The 19,740-nt window shown below is 39.0% G+C and overlaps 1 protein-coding gene across 2 annotated transcripts in view; it reads left to right on the top strand.

Annotated features, from left to right (window-relative positions):
• Window positions 1-950: 950 nt before the first annotated feature.
• The window catches only part of med25 (mediator complex subunit 25), a 30,623-nt gene continuing 11,833 nt past the window's right edge, over window positions 951-19,740 (top strand). For both annotated transcript variants that reach the window (XM_031750868.2, XM_031750861.2), the window contains exons 1-15: window positions 951-1,084; window positions 2,655-2,804; window positions 2,886-2,931; window positions 3,172-3,296; window positions 3,390-3,488; window positions 4,329-4,449; window positions 4,605-4,761; window positions 6,789-6,913; window positions 7,063-7,135; window positions 7,340-7,572; window positions 9,654-9,746; window positions 13,687-13,772; window positions 13,860-13,917; window positions 14,015-14,122; window positions 14,726-14,902. In XM_031750868.2, coding sequence (XP_031606728.2) covers window positions 2,659-2,804; window positions 2,886-2,931; window positions 3,172-3,296; window positions 3,390-3,488; window positions 4,329-4,449; window positions 4,605-4,761; window positions 6,789-6,913; window positions 7,063-7,135; window positions 7,340-7,572; window positions 9,654-9,746; window positions 13,687-13,772; window positions 13,860-13,917; window positions 14,015-14,122; window positions 14,726-14,902 — 1,647 coding nt within the window. In that variant the 5' untranslated portion in view covers window positions 951-1,084; window positions 2,655-2,658. The remainder of the gene's footprint in view (window positions 1,085-2,654; window positions 2,805-2,885; window positions 2,932-3,171; window positions 3,297-3,389; window positions 3,489-4,328; window positions 4,450-4,604; window positions 4,762-6,788; window positions 6,914-7,062; window positions 7,136-7,339; window positions 7,573-9,653; window positions 9,747-13,686; window positions 13,773-13,859; window positions 13,918-14,014; window positions 14,123-14,725; window positions 14,903-19,740) is intronic.

Raw genomic sequence — 19,740 nt, 5'->3', positions numbered from 1 at the left:
CAAATAAATTCTCTTCTTATCAGTTATAGAAGAAACAAGGTAACTGGACTTCTTTAAGCTTGCAAAGACCCGTATTTACATGTGCCACTGAATTTAATCTGCTGTTCAATAAATGAATATCTGAAATGCTTGGATTGTATTTGTTGTCGTGGCTGTAGCTGTATTTTCTATTGCATGGTATACGTTTGCAAAAGCACTTGTTTAGGTACATATCTGCTATTTGGGACCAGACAAAAACATCTTTGACTGATGAGGACCAAAGCTATTAGTTTTGCATTTTCTAATTAGATTTCATTTTTATTTTGAGTTTTAAGCTCAGTTTAGTGAACTGGCAATACTTTGGTTTAGTTTTTTAATGTCTGAAAATGTTTAGATTTAGTTTAGTTTTCATTACTATCAGGCGTTGGTTTTATTCTTTGTAAGGGGTATTAATGTGAATTGTTACTTTTTGTGAAACCGATATTTAAACAGTGGTTCATTTATTCTGATATTGCTGGTTTACGAAACATCTCTGGAGCATACTTTCACGTTTTGTTTCTGATCATGGTAACCCTAATTTTTCATTATGCTGGAAGAACGTTTTGCTTGGTTACAGTGATATTGACAGTGTATTCACTCATCCAAGTTCTCCAGTCGTAAGCCAAATTTCACTGGATTACTTTTGATAATAAAGCATTACATTTTCTCAGTAATGGACAGCAAGAATTGAAAATACCTTAAAACCGTGTCATCGTCTTAAAGACTTTAGTATACTTCTATAATTTTGTGTGATAGAACGGCTTGAACCCCCTGGTATTTTGTGTTTATGGTAATTCCCAAGTTGTATCGTTTTCGTTTATTTTCCTTGTACTCCTTTCGGTGTTCTTGACAACCTGATGTATGCCATGTTCCGCTTTGTTGTTATTAATAAAGTTTTTTGGGTTTTTTTAGATTCTTGGCCTCTTGTGGGCGTGTCGTTTCGTCACTTCCGTCAAAAATACAACAAATGCTCAGGCTAACTGTGCTGTGTAGTTCAAGTTAATTTTTAAAGTTATAGTTTGGTCCAACCGGTTCAGCGGTTCGTCGGACAGCCACAGTCCATCAGGTCAGTCTACATCACTTAACAGCTTGATAAAGGCTTGTTAATTGGGGCTATTTGAACTATATTAGCTTAAATCGCCACTGACGTTTGCTGTGCTAGCTAACGCTAAAACGAAAGCTGTGCGCACTTCAGCTGTTGTTGACTTCGTTAGCTTGCGTTTTACCTCCCCTTGGCGATAATGTCGATTAGCAATATTAATTATGGATTAATGATTAGCGATTTGAGTACCAGCTAGGTTTTAGGTCCTACCTTTAAAACTGGAGCGCACAGCTATCGCAGCAAACATCTGGTATTTTATCACCGGTTTAAAAAAAAAAAGAAAGAAAGAAAGAAAGAAAAAAGAAAATATATTTCTCGCAAGTGTGCTACATTGAAAAACACAAGTGCTGTTTTTGTTTTTCTTTGAGAAAGAATAAAAAACTGTTACACCTTCACAGAGGTGAAGTCACATGCTTCCATCGTACTGTAGCTGCTGGATGTCCGTGCAATCACTATCTTACATTGGAGTGTTTCAGCTCAGAGTGATTTACTTGTGTATCTGACAAAACAGAAACGCAAAAAAGCAAATAACATAGATAATCGAGCTCGAATTAAGGTAAGAGATCAAACAGGAAATTAAACAAGGTAACGCTAAAGATGGTATCCCAAAAAGTTGAAGCTGTTCATATGGACTTTGCGTTTTCAGTTGGAGAAACGTTTCGTCACTCAACCAAGTGAGTTCTTCAATCTCAGTTGACTGCAGGTTATAAACAGTGCATTTGCATAATGACTAAAACTAACACCACTGGTGACTATTGGTTTGTGGGGTCAGTACTGTACTGTTTAAGCCATGGGTAGCTTCAGATACTTACTCAATAGCTGGAAGTGTATGTATGTATGTATATATATATATATATATATATATATATATATATATATATATATATATATATATATATATATATATATTATTAGATTTACTTACCTGGATGATTGAGCATGCATCAAGACACTAAAGATAGTAGTTCGGACAATAAGAAGACAATATTAAGAAAATTTAAATGTAATGTTTTCTAAATGAATATATATGAAATGTGAAGTGAATTTACATGTTTTTGCTTTTGTTTAGCTTGAAAGGAAAATAAACAAGCACAACTTTGTTGACGCTGTTGTCCTGACTTTTGAATAGGGGTTTGAATTGTAGCCCAATGTGTCTGTCTTCTCACTGTGCTCCAGAGTATACATACGGATCATAATAGATGCCATAAATACCACAAGGGCCTTTCATCCAAGTTTTAACAAAAGTGATTTTTAGAATTGTTTTGTCATTTTCAATGTCAATTATATTATGAATTATATTTGTTGAATCAAGATTCAAGAGTATCAGAAATGCATTAAAATAGAAAGGTAGGTGAGAGGCTTAGAGTTACATGTACCAAATCCTGCTAATGCTGGTGTTGAAGAAATGAGTCAGACTAAATTTATTTTATTTCTTTTACCCAAGAAATGTTTTTCACACCTAATTTTGGTTTTTATTGTAGTTTGTTTTTTTTGTTTTTTTTTAAACTATGATAACTTTCTCCTCTGTATCTAGATCTATGGTGGCAGGTTCGGCACTCATGGAGCCATCCAGTAAACCTGGGCCCAACCAGGTGGCTGATGTGGTGTTTGTCATTGAAGGGACAGCGAACCTTGGACCATACTTTGAATCTTTAAGAAAAAATTACATACTTCCAGCTATTGAGTAAGTGTCTAAAGCTACCCATTGTTTCCTAAATCATTAATGTCATGTAGCTATGAATTAATTTTATTTCATTCACCACAGGTATTTTAATGGAGGGCCTCCAGCAGAAACAGATTTTGGTGGAGATGTGAGTGTTACTCTAATTCCTGTTTTCTAGCTTTTTAACTGCTTATCCAACTTAAGGTTGGGGGGGGGGGGGGCTAAAACCTTTCCCAGCTGACATAGGGCAAGAGGCAAGGTACACTGTAGACAGTCTAATCTCTGTTTTTAATGCTTTAGCTTGCATTCCCTGTCACTGTTTGCTGAAATTCAGATATCTTTTTTGAATTCTGTGGATGATTTATTATTACTATTTTATGTTTTCTAGTACGGGGGCACACAGTATGGCCTTGTGGTCTTCAACACAGTGGACTGTGCTCCGGAGTCATATGTCCAGTGTCACGCGCCAACCAGCTCAGCCTTCGAATTTGTCTCCTGGATCGACAACATCCAGTAAAAATTATTTCCCTATTACACCTTTTAAACTGCCCCTTTGTTCTAATCATGAAGAGAAATCATAGAAAATCACACTTTTTTTTCACACAGGTTTATGGGAGGTGGAGCAGAAAGCTGCAGTCTGATTGCAGAGGGACTTTCTGTGGCCTTGCAGCTTTTCGATGACTTTAAGAAAATGAGGGAGCAGATGTAAGCCTGTATCTGTGTTTTTTTTTTTTTTTTTTTTTTTTTTTTTTTCTTCATTGATAAAACCAACCTAGAGGCAGAATCTTTTCACCCAAGGCAACTTGGTAAAAGGCAGTGAGAAGCTAATTTTGGCACTTATTTTTTCTCTTTTCCAGCTCCATGTTTGTATTGGGCCTACCAGAGTAGCTTTTTTAGAATAGCAAGTTTAAACAAGCTGTTTTAGCTGCTACCTCTCAGTTCAATAATCCTTATTTTTCTTATATTTGCATCCCGTCAGTTCATCTTCTTTCTGAAAAGACATGTTTTAGCATCGTTCCCTGTACCTTTAAACCAGTTTTCTCTGATTGGCTTCCTCTTTGAAATACCTGCTTAAAACGGCAAATGGGTGTGGCCTCGGTGCTCTCAGTGTCTATGATGAATATATTAAGAATGTCTGTTGTTATCATCATTATTATGAGACAAAAATAGAAAAAAATGAATTTGAGTGTTTGGATCAGTTTTGAAATCTGAGCTTTCACCTCACACAAATTACACTCACATAAACTGACCTCATTTTCAAAACTTTGGCCACATGTAACTTTGGTTATATAGATGAACATTCACCAAATTAATGGTCAAGGAAAAGTATAAGGTTCTCTTTAAGAGGCAAAACCATGATTGAATCATGATAATAAAAATATTCCTTTATCCCCAAAATAACTGGCTCTTCTTGCTAAAATAATCTTTAAAATGTTTCTTATATCTTATGAAATTCAAGTAAAAGGAAAAAAACAATGACAACAATACCAATTTTCTTCTTTGTATTGGCTTAGTAGTGATGAAAATCTAAACTTTTTGCTGCAGAGGTCAGACCCACAAAGTGTGCGTGCTGCTGTGTAATTCCCCTCCTTACCTGCTTCCTGCTGTGGAGAGTGTCAGCTACACTGGCTGCACAGCAGACAGCCTGGTCAAAATCATCAGAGATGTAAGTAAACACAGATTTTGTCCTCAGTAGATACTTGGAGGACAGGCTGGCTTTTTTTGGTGAAGGTTATTTTTACTGGGTTAGATATAATCATAGTATTAACCTTGATATATATTTGTTGGGGTTTATTTTGTTTTTTGTTTTTTTTTTTTTAGAGAGGAATTCATTTCTCTGTTGTGGCTCCTCGGAAGCTGCCCCCTCTAAGGGCTTTGTTTGAACGTGCGTCACCAGTAGGGGGGGCAGTTGAATCTCTTCCTGACTACAGTCAAGATCCCTTCCACATGGTCCTAGTCAGAGGCATCTCGCTTCCTGGTGAGAAAACTACGCCTTGTCCACTTGTAGAACATGTGTTTTGTTTTTATTTTTTGCTCTTATACTAAAGATATGTTGTGGAACAATAAGCCTTGATGAATTTTCAAGTTTTGATACACAGTGATATTTAAAGGTATTTGGACTCATTTTAAAGCCTTAGCTTTTACACATTGGGTGCCATCATGCTGGTTTTTGGGTGGAGGAATTGTTCTTATTTAGATTTGAGAATGGACTGCTAAGTTGTCTGCTTGGTTGGAACTGTAGTTTTGCCACTTTGACATTTTTAGCCCTGGAGGTTGATGTTTAATACGGGAGTAGACAAGTGTACAATGCTGTGGAAAAAACATTTGCCTCCTTCTTGTTTTCTACATATTTGTCACATTTCACCTTTTCAAAACATTTTTAATATTAGTCAAAGATGATCAAAGGAAAAACAGTTTTAGAATGATGATTTCATTTATTAAGGGAAGAAAAGTTATCCAAACCTACCTGACCTTATGTGAAAAAAAAGTTATTTCCTCCCTTGTTAAGTCATGAATTCACTGTAAGTAATCACATTTTTTGAAAGCTGAGTTCACTTTTATGGGCCAAACCCAGGCCTAGACTCTAGTGAACCATGCTGCGAGCCATTGTCCACAAATGGAAAAAAACAGTGGTGAACCTACCCAGGAGTGGCCAGCCTACTAAAATTACTCCAAGAGGGCATAAATGACTTATCTAGGAGGTCACAAAAGGACCCAAAACAACATCTAAAGAATTGCAGGCTTCACTTGCCTCAGTTACGGTCGTGGCTACACTTATGATTCAAAAAAAAAAGAAAGATGTGGCAAAATGGGAGAATTGTAAGGTGAAAACCAGTGCTGACCAAATGGAGCACAAAGGCTCATCTCACGTTTGCTAAAATATGTCTTGATGAACCCCAAGAGTTTTAGGAAAAATGTTCTGTGGAATACAACTGGCATAAAACTAACATGGCATTTCATAAAAAGAATCTCATACCAACAGTCAAACATGGTGGTGGTAGTATGATGCTGCTTCAGGACCAGGATAACTTGCAAAATTTGAGGAACTATGAATTCTGCTCTTTCTGAAAATCGTGAAGCAGTTCGTACCCTGAAGTTTTATGCAGAAAGTGATCTGAAACACCTCACTTGTCATTGCCATTGTCCATGCTGATGACAACTTGCATATTAACAATCATGAAACTGAGCTCACAACCCATCAATGGTGCTAGTTTTTGTCATAATGCAACTGTACCATTTAGAAGTTTGGGGATACCTGCTGTTAGCGGAAACTCAAGAAGTTCCCACTGTAAATTCAGATGAACAAAATGAACTTTCTGGGTTTTCCTTACCTCGATGATTGAGCATGCATTAAAATACACCAGTCACTCTGCTTCTGAATGGCTAAAAAAAAAAACAGTGCAAAATGAAGTTTCTGGAGTGGCATAGTTGAAGTCTAGACTTAAATCCATCAGAAATGCTTTGGCATGACTGCCATCCTGCTGAATTTTAAAAAAAAAAAATTCTACATTTATCATAAATGATTGATTTCAGTTCTTCCTGCCAAGGGTGCCACAACCAGTTATTAAGTTTAGTTTTTCACTCAGAGCCAGGTTTGAATAGCTTTTTCCCCTTAATAGATGACATCATCTTTTAAAAACTGCATTCTCTATTTATTCTGGTTATTTCTGTCTAATTTTAAAATTACTGAAACATGACTGTAACTTTGTACATCACAGTTTATGAATCATCCATTTATATGAGATTTTTATTTCACTCTGAGCTCTTCTTTATTTGTAGTTCTTAAAGGAATTTCTAAAGACTTAGCTACTGTTCAAGGTTACTCCGACACATCTCTGTGATCGGACTCATAAATACATATCATGCTTCCAGTTGTCAGAAGTACAAAACAAAAAAACGCTTGTACCTTTTCAACTGGACTTCACTAAACAATGGGTGATGTCCCGATGGCTGCAGCCATCTTTTATGTACAGACTATGAGCTTACCTCCCCGTCTCTCTCTAGTTTCTGCAGGTGGAGGACCCGGGCCGCACAAACCTGTCATCCCTCCTCCGGTGTTGGCTAGTAGTCAGCCTGTTGTTGGAACTCCACAGCCCCCTCCACCAATAAACACAACCCCTCCTTATCAGGTAATGGGCAAGCAGCCATATAGTGTAAAGCTGGCTGGAGACTAATTCGTGCTGCCTGCTTTTGGCTGGGTTTCAGACAGTGGTGCTTATGTTTCTTCCCTTAAAACGTTTTACCAAGCATTGTCTTCCTTTAATCTGCCCGCTGACAGAATACGCCTCTGACTCCTGCTCAGGTGGCTGCACAGATGGTCATGGAGGCAGCCAACAGCCAGAAGAATCGCTGTGAGTTACCAGAGGGCTCTTTGGGTCTTTGTGAACAATTTATACTAGCCAAGCTTTTACTTGCAGTGTGTCTGTGTTTACATAGACCATGTGTGATTATGCCTTGGTGTTTAACCTTACGGCATATTCATATGGATATTATTGTTCAGATTTATGCATTTTTATGTCTGTCTTGTCTTTTTATGCCTTCGTTCCTTCCTTCAGTCCCAGGAATGGGCCAAGGGCCTCCATTTCCCAGTCACCCTGTAGGGAAGCCCATTCAGCCGAGCTTATCAACAGTGAGTACGGTAAATACGCCAATCCAACCAGTTACTCCCAATCAGCAGCCAGTCCCACCCCCAGGACAGCCAGTGCCCAGCCAGCCGCCACAGCCACTCCCTCAGCAGCCACAACCCTCTGGAAATCAGACCACGCAACCATCTGCACCGCCCACTATGGTAATTTCTGTCACAGTAGCATTTCTGTGGCACCTTTTTCGACTTCCAACCCCCTTTTAAGGGTTAGAAATACAGGAATTTGCAAACAAAGCAATAAATGCATTATTTTTACATTTGGGAAACTGTTCGTATTTCTTGTGTTGCTAAGAGTTAGATAAGAAGAACCATAGCTCTGTAATGTGTCCCTGGAAAAACCAAAGCTGCAGAGATCAAAGCTGGTAGCTCAGACAGACTCAGTGAAGCTGGGTCTGACCACCGATGACAAACTCAGTATACTTCAGACAATGAAGAAGAAAAACACTTTAAATAAACCGATATTAGATAGGGTCTGAAAACATATTACAAGACGTTCATATATTAATAAAAGGTGACAAATTAACATCCAAAAAAACGAATAAACTGCGACCAAAAAGTGTGGAATGTGATGCACGCTGCTCTAAAATTCATGACAACCTCTTTAATATAATTTAAAATCTAAAATAGCAAAACGATAAACCATCCAGCAATTCACTTATTTGGGGCTGGGTTGCAGGGCAGCAGCCCAAGCAGAAAAGCCCAGACCCCCCTCTTGCTAGCCATTTCCTCCAGCTTATCCAGGGAAACATCGAGTCCAGCCAAGAGATATAATCTCTCTAATGTGTCCTGGGCCCAACCTGGGGCCTCCTGCCAGTAGGACATGCCTGGCCGAACAACTTTATATCCAGGACTACCTCAGCTGACTCCTTTCAATGTAGAGGAGTGGCGGCTCTACTCGGAGCCCCTCCTAAATGACTCAACTCCTTACCATACTGTTAAGGGAAAGCCCATCTGCCCTTTGGAGAAAGCTAATTTTTTCCACTTGTATCCATGAGCTCATTCTTTCACCTTTAAAAGAACTAACAATAATGGTGCAATAAGATATCTGCATAACATTTAGGACACAACAATTTACTGGTATTTCACATCAATTAAAATCTTAACAAGACTTGGATTAAATGAGTAGTACGTCTGGTGCTGAGTAGTGACAATTAGTCGTATAGTTGCACACATCCCTACTAAAAACAAGAAGTGTTTTTCTATATAGGGGATATTGGCGATCAATCGTGATATCATGTAACTAAAGAACTACTTCCATGTTGTCCAGTACACTGGAAACATTGGCCTCCAAGTGTATATATTCCTATTTCCAATGCTGACTTGTCCTGACAGTTGCACATTGCAAAACACTTTCATCAGATTAATTGCAGTGGTGTTTTTGTACACCTGAGTCATATTCATGCCTTTATTTTTCTGTTCTGTTTACACATTTTGTTCAAACCCAGAGAAAAGAAAAGGGAGGAAAAAACAGTTGGACTAATGCTGAAGACGTATACAGTACTCTGCATACAGAAGTTCATTTTCATTCCATGTTCCAGTGGCATATTGTGTTTCCTAATCCAGGTTTATTTTGTGAAAAGGCTAATTGATCTTTGGGGGGGGGAAAAACCCCCATCCAATTATCCCAACACAGAGCTGAAAACTGCTGATTAAGGAAGCAATAAATCGGTCTAATTGAGTGGTTGGAGCATCAGCCTCTGTGGGTCAAATATACTCTCAAGTTGGCTGAAAAAATATTGGGTTATAGGTGTAATTTGCTGTTTTCACCCCTGTAAACTTTATCAAAGATTAAGTCATACTGACATTCTCACATGTAAATAGCCCTGCTTCACTTAGAAAGACTTAGGACTTTACTTGGTGATGCTCTGCAAGCAGCAGCCTTGAGCTGAGTTTTCAGACCAGCGCACTGTCTGAAGCCTAATATCAAAATGAATTTTAAATGCTACTACTATCAGATCAAAACCAGATAAGAGTCGCTATTCCCTAGAAAATCATTGTGGGTAGCGTTTTTTTCCCCCTCGTTTTCCAATTCATTTATTAATGTTCCTTTTTTAACAGATTCAATTGTCTAAAATGAGTCAAAGCTTACATCTAATAATGTAGTTCGATCAGCTCTAAAGAATTATGTTTTACTATTGAAATACTTGGTTTTCCTATGAGTTGAGAAGTAATTCTTTATTCCTGGAAAAGTGTTGTATTGATAACATCCTCTAATTTCCTTACAGCCTGGAAGTCAAGTCAATCCAAACCCAATTACACAAGGACAAGGTGTCACCAATAAAGTAGTGGCCTGGACTGGCGTTCTTGAGTGGCAAGAGGTAAAACAGATTCTTTGATTTTGAGTTAATGTTCATTCAATGGGAAATAAATGGATGTCTTACTTTTATTGAGAGCTTGGTGATCAGAAAGTAAAACTATCAAGGAAAGAATCACTTAAGTCATCAGAGTTCAGACAAGAGAGGTCTGGGAAAACTGCTAACAGCTAATCATTCTCCTCCTCAGTGGGCCTCACCACCAGTACACTGTGGAGCTCCATTTACCAGTCAGCTTGCAGATGTTTCTTTAAAATGTGAAATAGAGCTTTTTAGCAGCTGACCGATACTTTAGTAAACAATGAAAGTACTTCCTGCTCTGTCTGATACTTTTTACTGGTGTGCTGCAGCATGCAAAGGAGTCTGAGGAGAACAGAAATGTTTTCTTTTTGTCACAGCAAAAATAAACTAATTAAGGCAAATATGGAAAGATATTAAAGAGTTACAGGTTGGAAAAACAAAGTAAATAACTGATTACCTCAAATGTAATACTAACGTGTGTTGCTTAGTTCAGCTGGAGGGTAATCTAATGCATTACTTTACCCAACACTGCCCTTGGCTCTGTAAGTCAGTGAGAGCAGATGTTCCTCATATCCTCACATCTCATGCACAAAACCCTCTGTTTGTAGGAAGGAGCAAATCAGAAGAGAGCTGTCTTAAAAAAAGAACCTTGGACGTCTTGGTTTAGACAGACATTATGTTGCATTTATTTAATGTGCAAAATTTTTATGTTGTTATCTAAAAAGTTTCGTCTTTGCAAGCTTCAGAGGGGCTACAGACAAGTTACCTGGTTCCTTGTGTTTCCATTGCTAATGCTAAGCTAACTGGCTCCTAGACTCAGCTTTATATTTTCTGTCCTTTTGTAATTGATAAGTATTTTTTGAAACTATCTTCAGAATAAGTGAATTAGATGTCCCTGCTGTAAATCAGCCTGTATTAGATTAGAATAAAAACCAGCACAGTCTGAGACTTGCCCTACCGCTGTCTAGGACCTATCACAGCAGTAAGTCTTAATAACCACCTGCCATTGATTATTGTACAGCTTGATTAATTGCACATCATTTTATTGTCCTACTTCTATTGGTTTTTGCCCAAGGTCAAATCGATTCAGTTTACAGTTGCATTGCTGAGCCAGGAAAATGGATGTTAATGCCTTTTATGCGACACTCATGAGGTCTTCCAGTGTTTGTGTTTAGTGGACAGACTCGGATCAATTCCCTGCATCGACTCCAGCCCCCGTTTTCTGTTTGTCAAAATTATCCAAGTCGGTTAAACGGACAGGAATAAGAATGAAGAAGCTCTGGAGAATCTAAATCTTGTCTATGAAAATACAAAACCGTCACAAATGATCTGAGTGGACAAATTAGAAGCATGAAACATTGCTCTTAATCTGCTGCCTCCTACTGCAGTTAAGTCATCAGGCTTTCAGCTCTGTACGTGATTCTTCTGTGGCGCAATCTGTAATGTTGAGAACAATTACAATGCAGACACTAAAACTCATTTGGAGAAATGGTTGTTGATAAAAACTCTCAAGGACTGCCAGCACACTTGGATGGCGCTTGCTCGGAGTACAGTGTTATTAATATGGTATGTTCTGTTTTTGGCTGAATTTCAATCTGTTATTCTATGAAAGCTTTTCTTGTCTAAAATGTGGGGTGTTTGCGGTTTCCACTGTGGTTTACTGACACACTTTTTAAATCCACCTCTAATTTAAAGCAGATTAGATTGTTTTGTTACTGTCCACATTCCTGGCTCCTTTTCTTCTCCACCTTAGCAAGCCCTGGAGATAAATAACCCATTTGTCTGCAGCACAACACATTTGTAATGGTCTATAGTAGACCTGACTAATATGTGATAGATTAACCATTGATCTTGTATTGATGCACTGAAGACGAGTGCTGGCAGTTTTCCCAGTGGGATTGCTGCATTGATGTGCTTGGAGAGAGCCCCCTCCTTTTAATTCTTGACAATTTGTTTAGGTCTTAAAAGTCCATCCATTTCTTTAAATTGCTTTTTCTGATTGAGGTCACTGGCAGAGGCTTGAGCAGGGCAGCCCACAGATCCTTTTCCTCAGCAATATTCTCCAATTGCTCCCAGGCCAACTTGAAATCCCAGATACCCGTCAGAGCATTCTGGTGTAAATTGAATGTTGGATGGTCAAACACATCCAAAATGGCAACATTACTCACCAAATAGGAACGGTGCCACTCCAACGCACACTCTTTTGGGAGTTCATTGCTCACACTGAATAAGCTGTGAGGTATTTAAGCCTACAAAACAACTGACTAGGGTCCTGTGAACTGCAATCACAGTCATTTTTCTCCAAGTAACATCTTTGGGCTCTCTGAATATTTTGGAAATTATTGAGAGTTGCGTGTGCTGATAAGTACAGAGATGCATAACGGTCACTTTTCGAAATTTTACGGTGTTCAGATTTTCTAGTGTTAACAATACCTGATATTTTAATTAATCAATTAATTAATTTAATGATTTATTAGTAGTAATACACGTGATAATACTGCAAATGTTCCAGCACCATAACTGTCTGTTTAATTTGCACAGTTATGGTTAAAGTTGTTCTGTATTGCAGCGTTGAATGCATGGTTTCAATAATGAGGTCAGCATATGTACACGTAATCCTGATGAGCCTGAAGCTCTGCTTCAGACCGCTCTAAATGCTCAGTATCAGACTGTCTGAAACTCAGAATTGAGAGTGATCTGACTATGGTGAAAAATCTGTTATTTAAGGCACAATTCACACACAAATCAAATATAAATTTTTTTTTTGTTGTTTTTTTTTTTTTTTTTTTTTTTTTTTTTTTGTCTGGCCTTTAGTGATTGTTTTTAGAGAGATCTGTTCTTTCTGTCTCCTCTTAAATATAGAACTCAATGGCACTAGCCTTTGGCTGCTTAAAGGGAATATATTATGTTTTTCCTTATCTTTTGTATGATGTCAGAGAAAGTGGATATTCCTCATATGGTGTCCCACCTATCTGCTGTTCAGACCTTGTATTTTTAAGTGGCAGCCAATCAGAAAAAAACTGTCTTAAACTGAAGGGAAAGAGCTGCTTTTTTTTTAATATAGAGGATCATCTGTTAGGTTGAAAGCCCAGAAAACAATAAATAAGAATTATTTTGAACTGAATCTTGCAAATCGACTGAGTGCAAGAATAATAATGTCCTGAGCATTTTAGGTTTCCTTTAAGGGCTTTTTTTGAGTGCATTTCATTTGCAAAAGACCACAATAATTAAGTTTAAAAGTTCATGTGACTTATAAAATTATGTTATTGTTCACTCATTTCTTTTCCCAGATTTCAAAAACTGTTCTAGTTGGTATAAATTATTTTGGCCATCATAGCTCTATAGTGAACATCTAATATTGTAACAGCCTTATCGACAATGAACCCCATAAACTGGCTGCAACAACGCACTTTTAAGCTTTTCCCAGACTTAAAATGCAGACCAAAATAGAAAATTCCCAGTTCCCTTTAATTATTTGTGAAAGAGTAAAAATCTCGTCCACTCTGCAGGCTGAACTTGGGCTTTTTCAGTTGTTTTCTCAGGGACAGTAAGAACACACCATCAGGTCTTTTTTGAAGTTGGGCTAGAGGTGCGAATTCTTATATAAAAGTGTTAAAAATATATTTGTTCTCTCTGCACTCTTACTGATTTCTTTGTTCTCCATGTCCACACTAAACTTGATACATAATGTGCTCAGCCACAAGAACTTTCACAGTTTAACTACATCCAGTCTGCCTACTCTGTATTTTAATTTTGGTTTAAGTGAGTCGGCCGTGGTTTGAAAGATCACACAAATGTCTTGGAATAAGCTTTCTGTGAGCTTTAAGTAATGTTTTCTGTGCCCTTCTAGACGAGTTCTTAAAGCAAATTTTCTAAATTCCCCTCTTCTTTTTGTCTCACACTCGCCCCTCTGTTACCCATGCAGAAACCTAAAGCCTCATCCATGGATTCGGCCACCAAGCTGACGCGATCCCTGCCATGTCAGGTGCACGTCAACCCAGGAGAAAATCTGTGAGTAGCTCATCAGACACCCTGGATGTTAAAAGTGGTGAAATGTTTTTGTTCACGCCGTGACTCTGCACGTTTGTCTCTAAACAGAAACACAGACCAGTGGCCACAGAAGCTCATTATGCAGCTAATTCCACAGCAGTTGCTGGTGAGACCATGTGTTTATACTGTTTTCTTTTGTTTTGTTTATGTGCAACAGTGACGCGTTAATGAATGATGCATATCCCCCCCTGCTCTCTCCGTAGACAACCTTAGGTCACCTCTTCAGAAACTCTCGGATGGTTCAGTTTCTCTTCACGAACAAAGACGTGGAGTCGCTGAAAGGCCTGTACCGCATTATGGCCAATGGTTTTGTAAGTTTTCGAGCTCCCTCTGCCTTCCTCTGAACCTGGAATGTGTGTCCTCTGCTTGTCCCCGCTCTTCTCCATCATTCAGCATACCTCAATTTATTTTGCATGAGTGCAAATTGCGTGCAGGTTCCACCTCTACCCAGTAGATGGACTGAGCGTGAACCTGTATTGCAGTTTTATGGTGAAGACTCTAGAGGGGGTTCTAGGCCACTCTTTCTTTTAAAGCTCAACATCATTAAAACATTATTTGTCATCAGTTTAAACAAAAGAAAAAAGCTTTTAGTTGTGATCCTTTTCCAAAGGGGTAGCATAATGATAGGACTTTTGTTAGTGTGGTTTATTTTTAATCTGCTGGTACCTTTGAGAAATAGCGGAGGCATTAATGGCATTCGGTCCAGCTGAGCTCTACCTCTTTGCCTAAATTTGATTTGCAGCCCAGGGAAAGAACAGTGTGAATTAATATCATTTGCATTCACTTTATAAAACTGGCATGTTTGATTGGGCAAAGGAGCTTAGGAGAAGGTTATGTCCCCAAGCCGGAGCCCATCACATAATTACAACAGTGTCCCATGTCAGGGTCTTAATCTGCCCTGTGACCCTCTGCAGGCTGGCTGCGTCCACTTCCCCCACACTACCTCGCCCTGTGAAGTGCGGGTGCTGATGCTGCTTTACTCATCCAAGAAGAGAATATTCATGGGCCTCATCCCCAACGACCAGAGTGGCTTCGTCAACGGCATCCGGCAGGTCATCACCAGCCACAAACAGGTCCAGCAGCACAGAGCGGTGAGTGGAAGTGGAGTTTGTGGGAAGAGAGAGGAAGGTTTCAGTGTGGTAGAAAACATGTGCAGCGGGGAGACCAAAAGCAGGTGATAATGAGGAGGTATTTTAGAGATTGGACGGGGAATTGAGGTGCATTGTTTAAGGCATTAAGTTGCATTGTTGTTGACATTTCATTTAGTGAGCCTGGTATCTTCACAGCAGCCACTCTACTACAGGCATTAGCTCCTGCAACATTAGCTGACTGTTGCACTCCCACCTCATTATCGCTGCTTAACTGAAGGCAAATATAGGTGCAAAGCATAAGAGCTCTTTATGTCGAATTTGCTTCAACCACAACACAATGGCCTCTGCAGTAATCGGCGCTGTGTTTGTTTATTTCAAAATGCTGGGATAATGCACAGTTACTGCTTTATAATTGTTTATTTCACGTTAATGATTAATAACTGGCTAAAACATCAAATATTAAGGGTTTAATTGCCCCTAATTTAAGTGCTTTACTCAGCTCTGAGATTGTGTGTGATGAAACTATCACACCTTTTGTTTGTTTCCAAGTATTTTTAGGGCTGTCAGAATTTGGCTCTGACTTTGCTAGTCTCTTAGTAGTTTAAAGCTCTTGTAAACTCAGTTTCAAATATTAAATATTTCTCTTTAACATCAAATATTTATATTAAATCAAAGTCACAGAGGGGAAAACCATTGTTGGGTATCAATTATTAAGAGTGAAACACTCAAAACTGAACCAGCATGGTAAGCAAAGACCAAACAGCTGAATTTCATATATTGATTCAGTTTATTTTTCTAAATGGAGTTTGGAGGTATGCTTAAAACTGACAGCAAATAATGCACTTATATGGGACCGTAAATACAGAAACCATGAATACAAAAGTCTTCAGGAATAATAGTCCAAATTTTTCCAGCTTTCATTTAATTCAGGTGTACCCAGCACATTTTAGCTCACGGGCCACAAGCAGTCCAATTTAATCTGGAGTGGGTCAGACCACTAACGCCATTGCATAATGGCCTATAAATAGCACATTCAAATGTTTCCCTTTCTTTGTTGTGTTTTCTAACAATGATGGAAAATTATCCACTTTTCTCATTTAATATTAGCCCTGCTGAGTCAACAGACACTCACCGACCACTTTAATAGGTACTCATGTTCAACTGCTTGTTAATGCAAATGTCTAATCAGCCAACCACATTGCAACAATTCAGTGCATTTATGCATGTAGACACAGTCAGGACAACCTGCTGAAGTTCAAACAGAGCATCAGAATGAAGAAGAAAGGTGTTACAAGTGACTGAATGTGGCATGGTTGTTGCTACTACATGGTATTTCAGAAACTGCTGAGAGAATGGTCAGAAAAAGAAAATATCCCGTGAGTGGAAGTTCACTGGGTGAAAATGCCTTGGTGATGTCAAAGGTAGGAGGAAAATGAGCAGAGTACTTCAAGCTGATATGACTGCAACAGTAACATACTGAAAAGCTTATCTGTAGGCAGAACAGAGAGAACCTTAAAGCAGATGGTCTACAGCAGCAGCAGAAGACCACACCAAGTCCCGTCAGCTAAGAGCAGGGAACCAAAGTTACATAAGACTGGAAAAACATTGCCTGCTCTAATTAGTCAAGTTGTGCTTTGATGTCGCAGTGGAAGGGTTGAAATTTGGCACAAAATAAGATGAAAGCATGGCTCTATCCTGCCTTGTGTTAACCACTCAGGTATGTGGTGGTGGCGTACTGGTGTAGGGGATATTTTCTTGGCATACTTTGTACCTCTCAGTGCCAGTTTAGTGTTGTTTAGCAACACCAGATGATACCTGTTGCTGACCGTGTCCATCCTTTTGTGACCACAGTGCACCCATCTTCTGACAGCTGCTTCCAGCAAACATTGCAGTCAGTTTACTGTGCTTAAATGGCCTCCACAGTCAGCAGAAATCAATCCCGTAGAGTCCCTTTGGGATTTGGTGGATTGGGAGATTCATATCACGAATGTGCAGCTGACAAATCTGCAGCAACTGCGTGACGCCGTCATGTCAATATGCAGCAAAATCTGAGAAAAATTTCAAGCACCTAGTTGAATCTGTGCCACAAAGAATTAAAGCAATTCTTTAGGCAAAACGGGGTGCAACCCTGTGCTAGCAAGTTGTAACTAATAAATTGGCCAGTGAATGTATAAGCACTATTTCCTCTTCTGTTCTGTTGTGTTTGCTTGGCTCCAGACACGACAGTCAGAGTGCAACGAAGTGCTTGTTACGTCTGATATCAGGCTGCTTTTGTGTCTTAAGCTTGTGGAACTAACCTACTTAAACGTGCATGCGTCACCTGTTCACGTCAGTGAAAAAATTAATTTGTTTTAATTTGTAAACTTTTGCATTTCACTGAGGTTTTTTGCTCCTGTTAAACTCTTGTTCATTAAAAACGCATTGCACATGTGTTGTTTGGGATGATTTTTAGGAATCAAGCACTTCTCATGTCTCTTATTGAGACTGTCTGAAAACAAAGAGGACAGGCAACATGATCTTGAGATTAGTTAGTAAATTAGAAAAAAAAGAATTTCTAAAACCTTTTTTTTTCTGGCTCCTCTGTAGTTATCAAACTGCCAGCACCAGAGAGGAGGAGGAGACACTGTGCAGCTGCTGACTGATATCACAACTGTGTGTGTGTGTGTGTGGCAGGGATAATTATGTTTACCACATAAGATTCAGTGGTGGTATGAACTCATAATTTGTATTCATATTTTAAAAGAAAAGATCCTCCACTGTTGGAGGCATTATTGCCGTTGCTGAGTGTAGCCATTTTTGTGCTTTTTGAGACTTGTAAAGGGGGAGGAGGCAGTAGGTGTATGTGTTCTAAATATTAGAGGGCTGACAGTTGATATTGCATAGTCCAGTGTGACTTTGTGGCTGGTTAATATCTTTACCTTGTTGTAAGCAGCGTTGGGGAGTATCGGAATACATGTACTGGCGTTACGTATATAAAATACAAAATATGAGTAACTGTATACCGTTACAGTTGACTAGTAGTATGCAGTTACTTTTTTGAAATGAATGAATTGCAGGGCGGTCTTTTCCTGTTTCATATGTTAGGCTATCCCCTCTCAAATTTTGGTAATTACACGCATTGCCGAAACCCAAATAAAACACGAAATAAAAGGCTCTAATGTAAGCGTCCTGTTAATTTTGGTGGCGTCAGTTACACAATGGACCCGAAACCAGCACAACAGAACCAACAGTGCACGGGCAGTAATGCATGTCTTACTTGGAAATTCCGACACCACTTCATATGTGAAGAGGAAAGGGATGGACAAAAATCTGACCGTTCGCCAGCAACAAGCTGCTCTCAGCGTCAAAAGAATCCACCTCCAATCTAAAGAAACATCTGGAAGTAAGTTCTTTTTAAGAACTTAACCGTTAGCCTAGTTCAACTACCTTTTTTTAGTTGTTTTAGCTACCTGGGCTATGTGTCTTCGATGTACTTTTGCTGTGTGATTTATTACTATTACTGAAGGCTTTTCGCCACCGAGCTAACATTGTTTGCTGGCGTTGGCTGAGGTTAGTTTATAGACTGCAGACCGTTAGACCAGTGTTGCCAACTCCTCAGTAAGGAAAATCGCTATTGGCTGTCCTAAAAGTCGCTAGAAGTCGCTAAATGACGTCATCACCTAATTTGCATAATTGGTCATGCTAATATAATTGTAACCTATGTTGTTGGAGAGAAAATAACATTGTGGAAGAGACATAAAGTGAGTAAAAACGTCCTAAATGCATTTAGAGTTTATTTAGAACTACAAATTAAATTTTTTTTAGCAATTATTGGTTTTTTTAATGTCACAATTCCAACCCTGCTCCTTTACCCGGGCTTGGACCGGCAAAAGTGATCCGAAATAGGCACTCTGGTGGAGTTACTTTGTGTGTGTGTGTTTATAAGTAGTTTTAAACCTTGTGATCCACAAAACAGCATAAGAGTAAAAGAGTAAAAGAAGAACTGACTGTGTTACAGCACCGCTGCTTGTTGAGAGTAAAAGCGATGCAACGCTTTCACGTCTTTTTTTAGCGACTTTTTTAAGAAAAAAAGTCGCTAGGGGGTCTGAAAACTCGCTAAATATAGCGACAAAGTCGCTAAGTTGGCAACACTGCGTTAGACCTGATGGATAGCATTAACAACCCGCTAGCTGCAAATAATCATGCGCAGTTCTGAAAGCAGTCTATGAACTAACAATGTTAGCTCGGTAGTGAGTAGCCTTCAGTAATAGTAGTAAATCACACAGCAGTAGTACATTCATGTAGTTGTAAAAAGCATGACAATATATTGTAGCGGGTCAAGTATTCAGAATACGTTACTCACATTGTAACGCATTCCGTTACGTTACTCAAACTTCATTTTGGGGCATGTATTCTGTAGTGGAATACATTTTAAAAGTAACCTTCCCAACACTGTGTGTACGTGGCCTTCAGCCACAGCAGAGGCCATCATCACCACTGGAGCAGCGAGACTTGTAAAAATGTTCGGGGGGGGGGGCGTGGAGTCAGGTCTGGGCATCCAACAATGAGAGATGGCAGCCTCCTTTGGTTTTAGCTTCGTTTTTGGGAAATGAGAGGAAGTGGAGGCACATATGCAGTCTACGATTAGACTACCAGGAAAAGATGAGTAATACATTTTCTGTGGACCTTTCAAGTTAACGTGATGATTCACATTTATAAATTGCTAGATTGTGTTCTTCTCTTTCTGAATCGGGTCCTGATTTGCTCCACAGCCCTCATCCAATTTATTGCAGCTCACTAGGCTATGATTTTAGCATTTTATACACCAGCATAGTTAGAGCACCTGCACCCCCACCTCT

The sequence above is a fragment of the Oreochromis aureus genome, linkage group 4 (genome assembly GCF_013358895.1).
Source record: "Oreochromis aureus strain Israel breed Guangdong linkage group 4, ZZ_aureus, whole genome shotgun sequence".
Taxonomy (NCBI): domain Eukaryota; kingdom Metazoa; phylum Chordata; class Actinopteri; order Cichliformes; family Cichlidae; genus Oreochromis; species Oreochromis aureus.
This window is presented reverse-complemented; position numbering and strand designations above follow the sequence as displayed.